At 44.0% G+C, this 12,603-nt stretch overlaps 1 protein-coding gene across 1 annotated transcript in view; it reads left to right on the forward strand.

Moving 5' to 3' along the window:
• The window catches only part of itgb5 (integrin, beta 5), a 44,199-nt gene that overhangs the window by 16,406 nt on the left and 15,190 nt on the right, over positions 1–12,603 (forward strand). Inside the window, exons 10-11 of the mRNA XM_071538830.1 lie at positions 19–193; positions 735–989. Coding sequence (XP_071394931.1) covers positions 19–193; positions 735–989 — 430 coding nt within the window. The remainder of the gene's footprint in view (positions 1–18; positions 194–734; positions 990–12,603) is intronic.

A 12,603-nucleotide genomic window follows, 5' to 3' on the forward strand; every position in this document is an offset into this window, starting at 1 on the left:
CCTGTTGTCTTCCTATAGGTGTCGTTCAACGTGAGTGTGGAGGCGAGGAGCTGCCCCCCCCACGGCACAGACCAGAGCTTCACCATTAAGCCGGTGGGCTTCAAGGACCGTCTGGAGGTGGCTGTGGATTACCAGTGTGACTGCGGCTGCAGCCGGACAGCACAGGCCAACAGCAGCATCTGCAGCTCCATAGGTAACAGGGTTGGAGCTCAACTTGGATTCAGTTTTTCCATTCATTTCCAGACATTTTAGCTGGATTCACATAGAGCCTAATATTCCATTAATAATGACAATAATAGCCCAGTCAGAATAGACTACCCCTTTCCAAATTACATTTTGCTCAGTGGGTGATATAACCTTTGAGAATCCATTCAGTTGGAGAATATTTGCAGCTAATAGCCTTGTAAACACTTAAACCGACTACTTTCTTTGGTTGGAATACATCAAATTCTTTCTTTGTATTGTTATCCACTTAGTAAGTGATTTAAATGAGTTTCTGGGAAAGTCTAAAACATGGCAAGTGTAAAACAGAACTGGTCTACGGCTGATACAACTTTCTTATTAGAAATACTTTGAAAGTTTTAAGAATTGTTGAACACTACAATGGCCAGAAGGCTCAAAACAATAGATACATACTTTTTGGACATGAGTAGTTTGCGGGCAGAGTAAGCCATGTATGCATTTAAATCAATAATCACTTCTCGAATTGAATGAATTGGACTTCCCCCTCGCAGGTACCTATAACTGCGGGACCTGTCACTGTGAGCCGGGCTACCTGGGCGCCCGCTGCGAGTGCCAGGAGGGCGAGGCGGGCAGCATGTACCTCAGCGCCTGCCGGGAAGCCGAGGGCAAGCAGGTGTGCAGCGGGCGAGGGGAGTGCAGCTGCAACCAGTGTCTGTGCTACGAGTCGGAGTTCGGCAAGATCTACGGCAGCTTCTGCGAGTGCGACGACTTCTCCTGCGCCCGACACAAGGGCATCCTCTGCTCAGGTAGAAATGCCAACAGATTGTCTAACTGAAGCAATGTTTGTCTTGATATGAGCTATGTCTTTGATTTCAGCTGTTGAGAGCAAGAGGTAATCCTTGATGGCATCCGAGTCTTTGATTGCATAGGTTGATTTATTAAATATGTGCTTGTAATCAGTGAGGCCTGATCTGTAGCTACTGGGTCGCCACATCCCCCTGAGCATTTAAGTGAACGAGAATACAACGTGTTTGGGATGTTGCATTAAACAGCCTGTAAATCCTTCAGGTATGCTGCATGTTGTGGGTTATAATTCAAAGTAACACCAAACATTGTTGGCACACTTTTCCCCATACCTGTTCTGGGTGTGTCTTGGTAGTTTGGCACTCCCTTAAACAGTTTTTGATCTTCTGAGTAAGCTGAAATGCTCACCTGCAAGGCTGCCGGACAAACTCCCATAAAGAAGCTTAGGAGAGCAGCTGCAGAGGAGTTGTTCAAATGTTCAGCTCAAGTTTTATTATGCGTCTTCCTTGGAGGGCTTGTCTCGGTATGATGCTTGTCTTGGAACGGTTTAGGACTGGAGAGGGTTGGAGTGACTGGTGTGCAGGAATGAAAATTGAAGTGAATGTTCAGGATGGATGAGACAAATGTAGCATGAAGTGTTTTGCACAGAGACGTGTGAAAGATGAAAACCAGCAGCACAGAGACCACAGTGCTTTCTCAGAGCTTAGAGCTTAAGTACTGCGACCCCTGATTATCTCCGTACTTTCATCCTGAGGCAATAATATGCTCTGTTAATCAAAGATGCGTGTGCTGAGGTCAACTACAAATTACCATTTTCTCCCATCTAGATGTCCCTGCTTTAGTCCACTGCCCCACATAGCTCTTGGTATGAAGAGGTTTGGCTCGGCGCTTCTGCTCAGCCATACCAAACAGGTCGAGCCTATTGCGTTCCCAGAACATCGGGTCCAAGCCTCTGTGCGTTCTGGGGCCAGACCTACTGGCTGGAGGGGGGCCCACTGGCTCACCCCCAAGCCAACGGCTGTTCCTCTGAAACCACAGAGAGCGCTTTGTGACAGTGGGGCCGGCTTTGGCGCACTCCCCTAACACAATGCCTGGGTCTATTTATCTATACCCAGTAGAGGTACTGCCTTTCCTTTGGTCAGCAGCAATGCTGGACACACCGAATGCACCAATACAGAGCGCCTATTTGTTTGTCAGCTGATCATCCATAAGCAGTCATTAAATGTTAACAGTCCAGTACCTTCTGCAGCCCTTCTCAGCATCTCTCAGCATGGTTGGCCCAGTGTAAAGCCATAATGAGTTCCTAGTATGATACCAAACGGTACGCCTCCACCACTTTCCTCCCCTGAATCGGTTAGTTAATTGTCGTGGAGCGGCCTGTATAAGCGGTGTTGTAAAATCAATTCTGTGTGCGCACGTCTCTAAAAAACCCACAGGGTTTAATGTGAAGGTCTGTTTTGAGGCCCTTAGCCCTGCCAAAATGTCTTGTAAATAGCATTGTGCACCACCTGGATTGGTCACACTCCACTGAGAGCAGCTCATTTGTAGTCCGTGTCTGGGAAAAGCTGTAGTCGGTAGGGTGTTCAGACTGATAAACTGCTTAAAGGCGCAGTGGGTTTTATTAAAGCGGAAATCAGCTGGCATAGCATCCTCAATGTTTTTTTTTTTAAATCACCCTTAGAGTCAGTAGTTTTCCCATGGAGCTTGCTGTTGTGTAGCTATCGGCCGATTGGCGTTAGTTGTTTAACTTTATTCTCTGAGGTCCAGCTTGTTCCCCTCTCAGCAATGTGGGACACTGTACAAATGCAGTGTAGTTGGAGAATGCAAATCCTCCTCTCCAGGGTCTTCCATTCACTCCTCTAGGTCAGCCTGTCTGTTTAGATTACCACAGTATGTCAGTGGGCCAAAAGGCAGACAGCATGCACTACTGCAAGGTGATTGGCTCCTGGTTAAGAAATAAACACAGCTGGGCATGAGCATGCTCAGACCCCACTGTGACCTACTCCATGGTGGTTAGAGTTGACTAAACCCTCTCTTTACTGCAGCACTTATGTGCTGATGCTTGGTGCTTCACAACACTTTGTTAGCCTCTGAAAGTGTTTAAAGCGTTTGAGTGAAACACTGCATCGTTCTTTTGTTTTGTCACATACAGTATATTGCCATTTATATTGAGAGATATTGCAGTGTAAGACATAGTTGCGCCATATTGGGACAGTCCTTTTAGCTTTGCTGTCATATGTCCGCCTGTCTTTACCTTGTAGTGTTGTCTGATTTTGTCTTTCTGGATTAGTCTCTTCCCTCCATCTCCCTCGGCAGGCCACACTCTTCAATGCCTTCAGCAGCTGTACAAACTCCAAGGGTGGAAGTAACAAATTACATTTACTGTTGTTTATATAATCAAGTAGCTTGTTTGTGTACTTGTATTTTTTGGGGGGTTTTAGTAGTATTGTACTTTGCTACATTTTAAATACAGTACAGATTTTTGTAGGCTGACCATAAACATTGCATCAGAAACTGGCCAAACGTAATCCTGTTGAATGAATCGTATTGTTTCATGCTTTTTCAAGTTTAGTTATTCGAGTTATTTAAAAATAAAAAAACAGACACTGAGTAAATGAGCTACTTTTCACTTTTACATAAGTAGATTATTAAACTGCCACTCCTGGCAGTCTCCAGGTTGTCCAGGCCCAGTCAGAGTTGAATATGAGGACACAGTAAAGGAAGTAGGCCACGCTCCACACCCAGTTGTGGCTCACGCCGACTGGCTGCTGGAATGAGTGAGCTGTAATGGTGTGTGTGTGTGTGAGTGTGTGTGTGTGCGTGTGTGTGTGTGCGTGCATGCGTGCGATGTAAGGGTGTGTGTGTGCGCTGTGGTGACATGAGGCAGTGGCCAGCCAAAACCACTGGAACACGCAGCTGCCCCCAGAGTGCCTTTTTGGGTTTGGGGCTGGGCTACCAGCAGCACTGCTGTCTGAGACACTACGAGACTCAGCAAAAGCTTATCAGATGGAACTCATTTTGTGGTGTAAAACAGGCTCAAAACTATTCATTGATGGTAGACTTCTGCTCCCTTTTTTCTCTCTTCTTACTCCTTTTTTTGAATGTGACATTACTTAAACCTTGTTACAACAGTCACTTGCCAGGATTGAGAGAGTGTTTTGTTTTTTTCTCCTCATCCAACTTTATCAAATTTGTTTTTCTGATGATCAACATTGATAAGCTATCTCTGTGGCGGCTCAGGTAAACACACAGTTCCTATCTCTCACAGCTGTCTGTAATGTGTATACAGGCCAATGAATGGACAGGGCAGCTGGCTTTTATTAGAATGGTCTAGTAGGGATCATCGAGGTGTGTGTTTGTAGATCTGTATGCAGTTTACATTGCATTGTGCAGTGGTTAACTGAGGTTGAGTTCCAGTTCACCTGTTCTGGTGAAACTACTCTGCATATCAGATCAATCAGTGTTAACATGACTAGGATTGCTGTATGAATCCAGTGGTGTCGCCAGGGTCTTTCTTTCGGGGCTTAAGCCTGAATATTTTGGAATTAGCCCTGAATATTTTTGATCAGTTAATATGTAGTCCTAAGTGAAGTTTTACACTGTTCAAGATTTCTGTTGCCTCTCACCATCCACGCTCCATTGTGAGCCTGTCTACAGAGATCTGTCCCCACAGAGTGCGGGGTAAATTCGAGTTAGTAGTCAGAGCGGGCCGGTTATTTTATGTGAGCCAGCTTTGAAGCCCGGCTTTGGGTGCATCGAGGTACATGCCGGGACACAAACTCACCTGTCGCCGCTTGCTATGTGTGTCTGTTTGGTAGGGGGCTCAGCCAACCTGTCATCGTGTAGTTTGAGTCGAACTAAAGGAATAGGCTAACTGTTACATTATGGTTATGGATGGTTTTAATCGGTTGGTCCTAGTCTAGGTCAGAGAAGGCAAGGTGGGCTACAGCCAGGAAACACAATGTCAGGAAAAGACAAGACAGGTTATGGATCTTCTTCACGTTTTCAAAAGAGGAAGAAAGGTAAGATATTTTATAGGTTAGTTTAATCAAGTGATTGATTATCCATATCTGGAAAGACAGCAAAAATCAGGCAGCTGTGTGGTGGAGAGTTGACTAACAGGCGGCCAGATGGACACTGGAGCGTTAGCTTGGACTGACACTTGATAGCTTCATGGTTAGATGCCTGCAAGCTACAGCAGTTTTTTTTTTAGCTCAACATCTTCAATATAACATTGGATCACTGTAAACTGTTACTATTTCTCTCCAGTCAGCTGGTTAGTCAGTTAGTTACTGAATCCTCCCATTCAGGTCTACTTATGTGGGCTGCTGAACATTAAATGCAAAAACTAATTCTCTTCACATTAAACATCTATATTATTTTCAACTTAAGACATTGTTTCCATTATACGTGAGAAAATGTTTAAAAATGTAATTTTCAATTTGTACCTCTGTATATTTTACTATGCTGGTAGACTCCTCCAGCCATTCAGAATGGATTAGGCTTTTCATGGTGATCTTTGATGTTGCATTGAAAATATCAGCTTCCTAACAGAAGGACATCACAGGTTAAATAACTTACTTCTTAAAATGAGTTATGCTTAAAGTTAAGTTTCCATACGTAACAAACAAACCAAAGTAGCTCACTATTAGGTTGTAGTAATATAGTGATATAGGTAGTGAAATATATGGAAATATAACTTTTGATTACATATAACTCACTGGATTACGATTGGATTGGATCTTTTTTTTACAGTAAAGAGACAGATGATAGATGTTTTATATATTAATTGATAACTGTGTCTCTGTTCAATTTTTGCAAAACCTGAAATGAACAAGAGAGAGGAGGAGACGGACACAAAGAGAGATGAGGGGAGGAGACAAATAAGTGTCAAGAGAAGAATTCAGGAGGCAGGCCTGAGGAGAGAGACAGACAGACTACAGTGTACTGTACACTGTTGGCCTGTACAGACTGCTGCTCAAGCTGTTTACTATGCTGCTTAATTTACACCCATGTATGTTCATGTCAAATTACACCAGACTGATGCATTTTGCTGTTGAAATTTTAAAAAATTTCTCCCGGGGGAGGATGCCCCCGGACCCCCCTAGTATGGTTCTGTGACTTCCTCTGGGCTGAGCCCCAGATGTTCTGAAATCTTAACAACGCCCCTGTTTGAATCTATGCTGTGCTGATTTCAGTATTGTTGACGCCCTGGAACGCCACCAAAGGGTGAGGAAGTGAGAGAGAAAGTGGACAGGTCCGGTTTCCTTGTGCTCTGGCATGTAGCCCGTGTGTGTGTGTGTCCACCCCCCTCAGAAACATTAATCAGTCTCTAAAGTTAGCAGCCCCGACAGGCTGCAGAGACAGTGGGAGGGTGCTGTCAGTGCCCACTGAGTAGGGCTGAGGGAGAGGGAGAGGTTAAAGTGGTAAGCCGCAAGATCCTCTTTTTTATTTTTATTCTGGAAGTATCTTTGGTCCCAAGCGGTCATTGCTGTGGTGTTTCTGCACTGCACTTCCCCAATCATCTTGTCAATCAAACAGTGTGTCCAGTACTGTGACGTCTTTTTCCTTGGATTTTTGCTGGGAAAGAGATACCAGACACCGGGTGTTTCGGGCAGCAAATGTTAAAGCTTTCATGAACTGACTATAGACTAAATCACTATTGTGTAAACGGACATTTATTTAAAATGTTGCATATTATTACTAAAGGAAGCGGGAAGCTTGGAAGAGCAGGCAGCCAGGGTCAGATGACCTGTGTTCTCCTGAATGTTCTAGTAAGCTTATCCTCAGTATCTACAAGGCCATCCTTCTCTGTTTGTGTCTGTCTGTGTCTGTCTGTGTCTGTCTGTGTAGCCCTGAGGCTCGCATGTGCTGAGGCTCTCTCAGGAATATCTACAAGGTGAATGACGTGTAGACAGACGAGTGCTGTATGAGCGCAGTGAGGCTTTGTATAATGTAGCTCGGAGCTGCCTGTTTCCAACCCCAACTGTGCGTGCGTGCTTATCCGCATGCCCGTGTTTGTTTGTGTCTAATATGTGTCTTTTTTTTAGAGAGCATAACCCAGTCAAGGCATGCGAGGGTAAGTCGCGTGTTCCCTTGCCTGTTTTTTACAAGGCTTCAGTAAATCTTGACTTTGTAGTACTCCTGCCCCCCTGACACACATCTCCACAGCCGACTCTGCAGCTGGTTCTAAATAATGATCTAAGCACTCAGCAGTCTCCAATTGCCAGAAATAGCGTGGCTTTATTTTCCAGACTTGCGCATATCCCGGCAAACCCTCTTCTACCCCATAAATAAATCTGCTGTCTCAAAGCTCAGGCCTGTGAGTGTGTGTATGTGTGTGTGTCTTTAGAGGGTAAATGGGAACATATGTGTTTATTAATGTTTATGCCTCGTGTGACGGGGACTGTGCTTCATTGAAGTAAGAGCTCTCCTCAGGCCCCAAGTGTCTTTTGCCTTGATTGTTCTATTTGTTTTGTAAATGAAGCCTCAGCTGACAACAAGAAGATGAGCATTTAGTTCTTCGCTCTATGTTTAAAAATCCCAAAAAATCCAGCCTGGCAGTGACAGATAGTGCAGACGGGATAGAGAAGTTCAAGTTGTTATCGTAGCTACAGCATGGACGTGTCGAAACACAGGTAATACTCTTGAATGTCACCATCATGAAAATATGTGTAGCCTCTGTTTCCTTCCTGTATTTGTCTAGTAGATCTCGGTTAAAATACTATTTGAAATGACTTTTGAATTCTATCATGGAACATTTTACCCAACGACTTACCCAAAAGTACAAATCTTCAGATAGTCAAGCCTGGCCATAAATCAGCTGCTGTTTTCAATTGGAACAGGTTGGGAACGATCTTCTGCTTTAATATAGTCCATAAAGTGTGTTTGTCTCGGTGGCTGTGGTGTAGATTAGTGTTTTATGTGTTGTTAGTTGAACATGCAGCAATTAGTGAGTCTGGTCTGGGTTAATGCTTGGCTGGCAGCCACCCAGGCACTCAGGGGATCACTAGCAATGTTAGACTCATTACTACTGAAAAGTCACATACTACAGAAATGCAGTACATTTCAGAAGTAATACTGCTTTACTTGTGACAGCATGGTAAGTATTTTGTTATGTTACTGTTGTGGAGTTTTTTCCACTGAACACTCCTATTTAAAAACATATTGTGGCCTAATAATGTTGCTTTGCCTTTTACTTGCCCTTCCCACATTTTCTCTCTCTGACCTAACCTATGTAGTTAAGTTGGAAATATGTTAAGACATGTGACTATGAACCTTGAAAAACATATAAATTTAGAAGACATTGCATAAATCATGTAAATTTAATTTATTCTGGGTATCCAGGGTAATTTAGGAATCTAGGGCTGTTCTTCATCTGTAAGTGGATATGGCAGGCATGTAAAGTCTGAGGAAATTACAAAAAACAAAAAATGTGGCAACCAGTGGCCTTAATCAACAACATAATTGTTACTCCATAATTTCTGATGGATGTAGAATGTTTTTTGGGTTCTTTATCAAGTGGAAATGTTCACTAAAGAAAGACAGAGAAACCTACCAGGTCTGGCCTCTTAGACCATCACACCTTCATACACTCCATTCCTGAATAATGCTAATGAGACCATGTGTTGCTGAGAGCTCAATAGTTGTTCTTTCAGAAATGCTAAATGACATACTTCACTTGACATACTTAATACTACTGTTTTGTGTTTTGTGTATTTGTCACTTTGGCAGATAAATACGGTGTTAACAAGACATGACCTAGTTTCAACAGCCTCGACGTAAGCAGTTTATTCAAAAGGTCGAACAATATACGGTACGTTGAGAATAATTGGCGTACCAGTATGATGGAAAAACTTAGAGGGATGGAGAGGGAGAGCAAATTGCCAAGTTTTTGGATCAATCAAATTCTAATACTTAAGAGGAAGCAAACAGTAATTTGTTACTTGCAAATGACAATGTAGTGCTCTACATTTTTGGTGTCAGATTGAGGGTGTAATCGGTATCGCTGTATTCCACTCAACTGTCATTCGGCAAGATACGGTTGGCTGAAGCAGAGATCAGTTTTCAACCAAAAATGCTTTCAACCCGTTGAAGGCTTGTCCATGCTGTGAATTCTACATTTTTCTGAAACACAGCATATACTCAGTTACAACTCCATTGGGTGATTGGCGTTTGGGTGAAGTTTATGTGAAGTTTTTATGTCTGACTAAGCAGAAGCTACCTGAGCAGCACCTGGGCACCTAATGCTCAGTCCTCAGACCCTGAGGTAAAGTAAACACTGGGTGACACCCCCTCCCTCTCTGTCTTTTAGACTTGACTGAACTTGACTGTCACAGACAGACAAAGGCCTATAGAGCCTTCTCAGGATGGTATTATTTTCTCAGCTCTCTCCCTGAGGAAATACTGCAGATACAAGGCCCCACCCCAATCCTACTATTCCTTGTACAGGCTAATGAAGTTCCTTACAAATGTGCAGGTGCTTCTTGGCATTGCAGTGGTGGTGTGTGTTGAGATCTCTCCCTCTCTCTCTCCGTCTGACTTCATCTGGGTGCATTTTAGTGTAAGTGGCTTTCCAGAAGTCATGTGTTAGGTTGAGCTACAAAAGAGCTTGAAATCTGAAATATTTAGTGAAATGTGACACGGAAAGGAGGGTCAGCAGAGCCGACTCTGCAAGCCATTGTAGTAAAGAAGGGATTTTAATGGAGCACATTACAGCTGCAGGGCACCTCTGTACACTTCAAACACATTAGGGCCACAGGCACGCACCTCTTCCATGTCACGCAAATGATCTGCGGTCACTGGCCCCGGGGCAGGAGCTGTGTATAGAGTTATAGGAATATATGCTCTCTCTCTGCTTGGTCTGGACTGGGTTTTTTCATGGATTATGGGGCATTAGCCCCATCAGAAATACCCTTGAAAGTTCAGAAATGCTTATTAAAAATGGCCTCTAGTAATTAAGAGTAGCCTTTTTTTTCACAGTTATTAATGTGTGAATGCAACTTCTGTCCATTGTGGGACATGGTGGGTGATTTGTGGGATTTCCAGTACGTTCTGGGCAAAATAAAATTTAGTGGTTTTTGATCAGAAAACAACTGTGCATGCAGCCTGAAGCTGTGGAAAATGCAGACCCCATTCAAACCACTGTGTCAACAAAAACTAAAGCCGCCACTATCGTAAAAGACTCAACAATGGAGGGGTGCAAGACAGACTGGTTGGGGACAGAGAGTGGGGAAAACGACACCATCCTCTTCTGTAACGCCTGCTGCGAGTTTCCAGCAGTTGGAAAGAAGTGGGAGACATCTGGTATGTTATGATTGAAAAAAAGCTAACCTTAGTGGTACAAATTGAGTGTTTATTTGCCAATATGCCATGCATTTCATAGTTAAATAGATTTGCCTCTGAAGAGGAAACGAAAAAGCCACTAAAATAAAAAAAAGAAATCCCCTCTGAAAAAGAAAAAAAAGCAAATTTCTCACACTGATTTACATTTTCAAGCTCTATGGGCAAGTTTAAGATGAAACCTAACCAGAGTAATTACTTGTAACCAAATTATGCATCAAGCGCCTCAGAGATTTCTGCTAAAGTGGGAGTGTGCATGCCAAGTCCGATCTCAGCCGCACAGCGAGAGTCCCCATGTATTTGTGCCTGAGAAAAGTGAGCTGCTTACACTATCAAGTGAGAAGTGTTTGGGTTTCATTTTGTGGGCTCAGTGTCTGTTTTGAGGGCTTACAGTGAAGTCTGACAGGCTTATGGCCAGCTCAGTCTTCGGGGTGGTTCCTCAGCATTAGCGGTCTCTAGAGGTTACTGGATTTGGATCCTTAAAACAAAACAGCTGACAGTAATTGTTTCAACGGGATGAAAAAAAACAAAACAAAAAATCCACAGCTGTATGCGTGTTGCTTGCTTACTGTCGGATGCATGGTGTGCCGACCCCAGGCTCTTGGAAGCAGGGTGCTGCTGAGAAAATAAATGAAGGAGAGCTTCTGGCTTTAGCTGTGTGTGGAGTGGGCTCCGGAGAGGGGAGACATGTCTCCTTATGTTGATGATACTCGCTCACTGTCCTCTCTTTAAGGGTGCAGGTCTCTGCCAAACACTCCTGCCAGTGTTTAGCCAGTGTTATGGCTGCACTGGGATCAGTCCTACATGCCTGTTCATGACTGTCAAGGTAGACAAGTGGGGATCAATCCTCACTAAGTAGACTGTTGTTGAGACCTGAGAAGCGCTTGTTCAGGTGAATCTTTAAAGGTTAGTTACTTGGAAGCTGAGTCACCGCTTGCTTTTCTTTCCTGCTAAATAGCCTTTTTGTTGGACTCGCACGTTTTATCACGCCGGCTATCTCTTGACCTTTTTAGGTTTGGCACTCGAGCTTGTGATTGGACAACAGGGCGTTTATTGTGCGGCGGTAATGATCGCATTGGCCTCATGTGCACCCGCACAGAGGCAGCAGTGAGCTCAGGTCACACGCGCCGTTTGGGGAAGTGAGTGACTGAAGCTGCTACAGCACGCCACTTCCACACCGCCAGCTCCCACACACACACACGCACACACACTCCAATCAGCAACGCTCACACGGCATGTCAACAGACAATATGCCTACTCAGCAAAGTAAGCTAAATGTCAACTTCAGACAAACAGCAGGTTGCTTCGGGTCACAGAGGTAATCACTGTCTCCAGGGTGTAGTCGCCCCCTCTGCTCAGATTATTTTTATAGGCTTTTGTCCTCTGCTTCACTGTAAGTCATGCTGAAGGTTGAGGCAGCCTTGAGGAGAATATACAAGTAAACATTATTTTCACGGTCGGTAATGACTGTTGTCTGTCGAGCATGTGATGTTAGCCACGTAAAAATCACACGTCAGAGCGGTTGATACCCGTAATTACACCGAATCTGACCCCACTGTGTGCTCTTTTAGCTTTAGTGAGCTCTCCAGGCTGGTTATTTTGAAGGTTCGCTGTGGTCTACTATCAGAGGCTGACATAATATTCTTTTACTGGCACACAGATACAACCTAACCATAGTGGTTATCGCTATTTCAAGGCTTTACCCCCCACATATCGTATAGACTAGATATTGGCCGTCTTATTTGTTTCTGATGACGAACAGCTTGGCTCGGCTCACAAGAGGGAGCTTGTCTTGGCCTGCATATTTTAACAACCCACATTTTTTGGGTCTGTTTTGCCCTGACAGAGACACACACAGAAAGATGGGGTAGTAATATTGTTGTTAACGAGACTTTCAAAGGGGAACACACCAGCCAGAACTAATGCCATTATACAGAAAACACACACACACACACAAACTATACACACATCAGAGGGAGCTGAAATAGAAGTGAAGCTGAAGCATAGCACATGGAATTGCTTAGAAGAGATGTATAAAATGGATGAGTTGAACAGTATGTGCGTGTGTGGTAGAGGATAGTACTGTATTCGACCACAACGCTGTGCCACAACTGTGTTTACAACGGCCTTTTTAACTTACAAAGCTCATTTTGATGACTTGCAGCCGAGGAGCGCTTCTCCCATCAACCATAGACTTGTGTAGCTTACATGGAGAAAGTCCCCTCTGGCCTATGAGACGGCATCATAAAGTTCCTATCCAATAAAGAAGTGTCC

Source organism: Centroberyx affinis, unplaced genomic scaffold (genome assembly GCF_046629955.1).
Source record: "Centroberyx affinis isolate AG114_WGS23_722 - 3 ecotype Tasmania unplaced genomic scaffold, CSIRO-AGI_Caff_v1 ptg003356l_1, whole genome shotgun sequence".
In the NCBI taxonomy this organism is placed as follows: Eukaryota; Metazoa; Chordata; class Actinopteri; order Beryciformes; family Berycidae; genus Centroberyx; species Centroberyx affinis.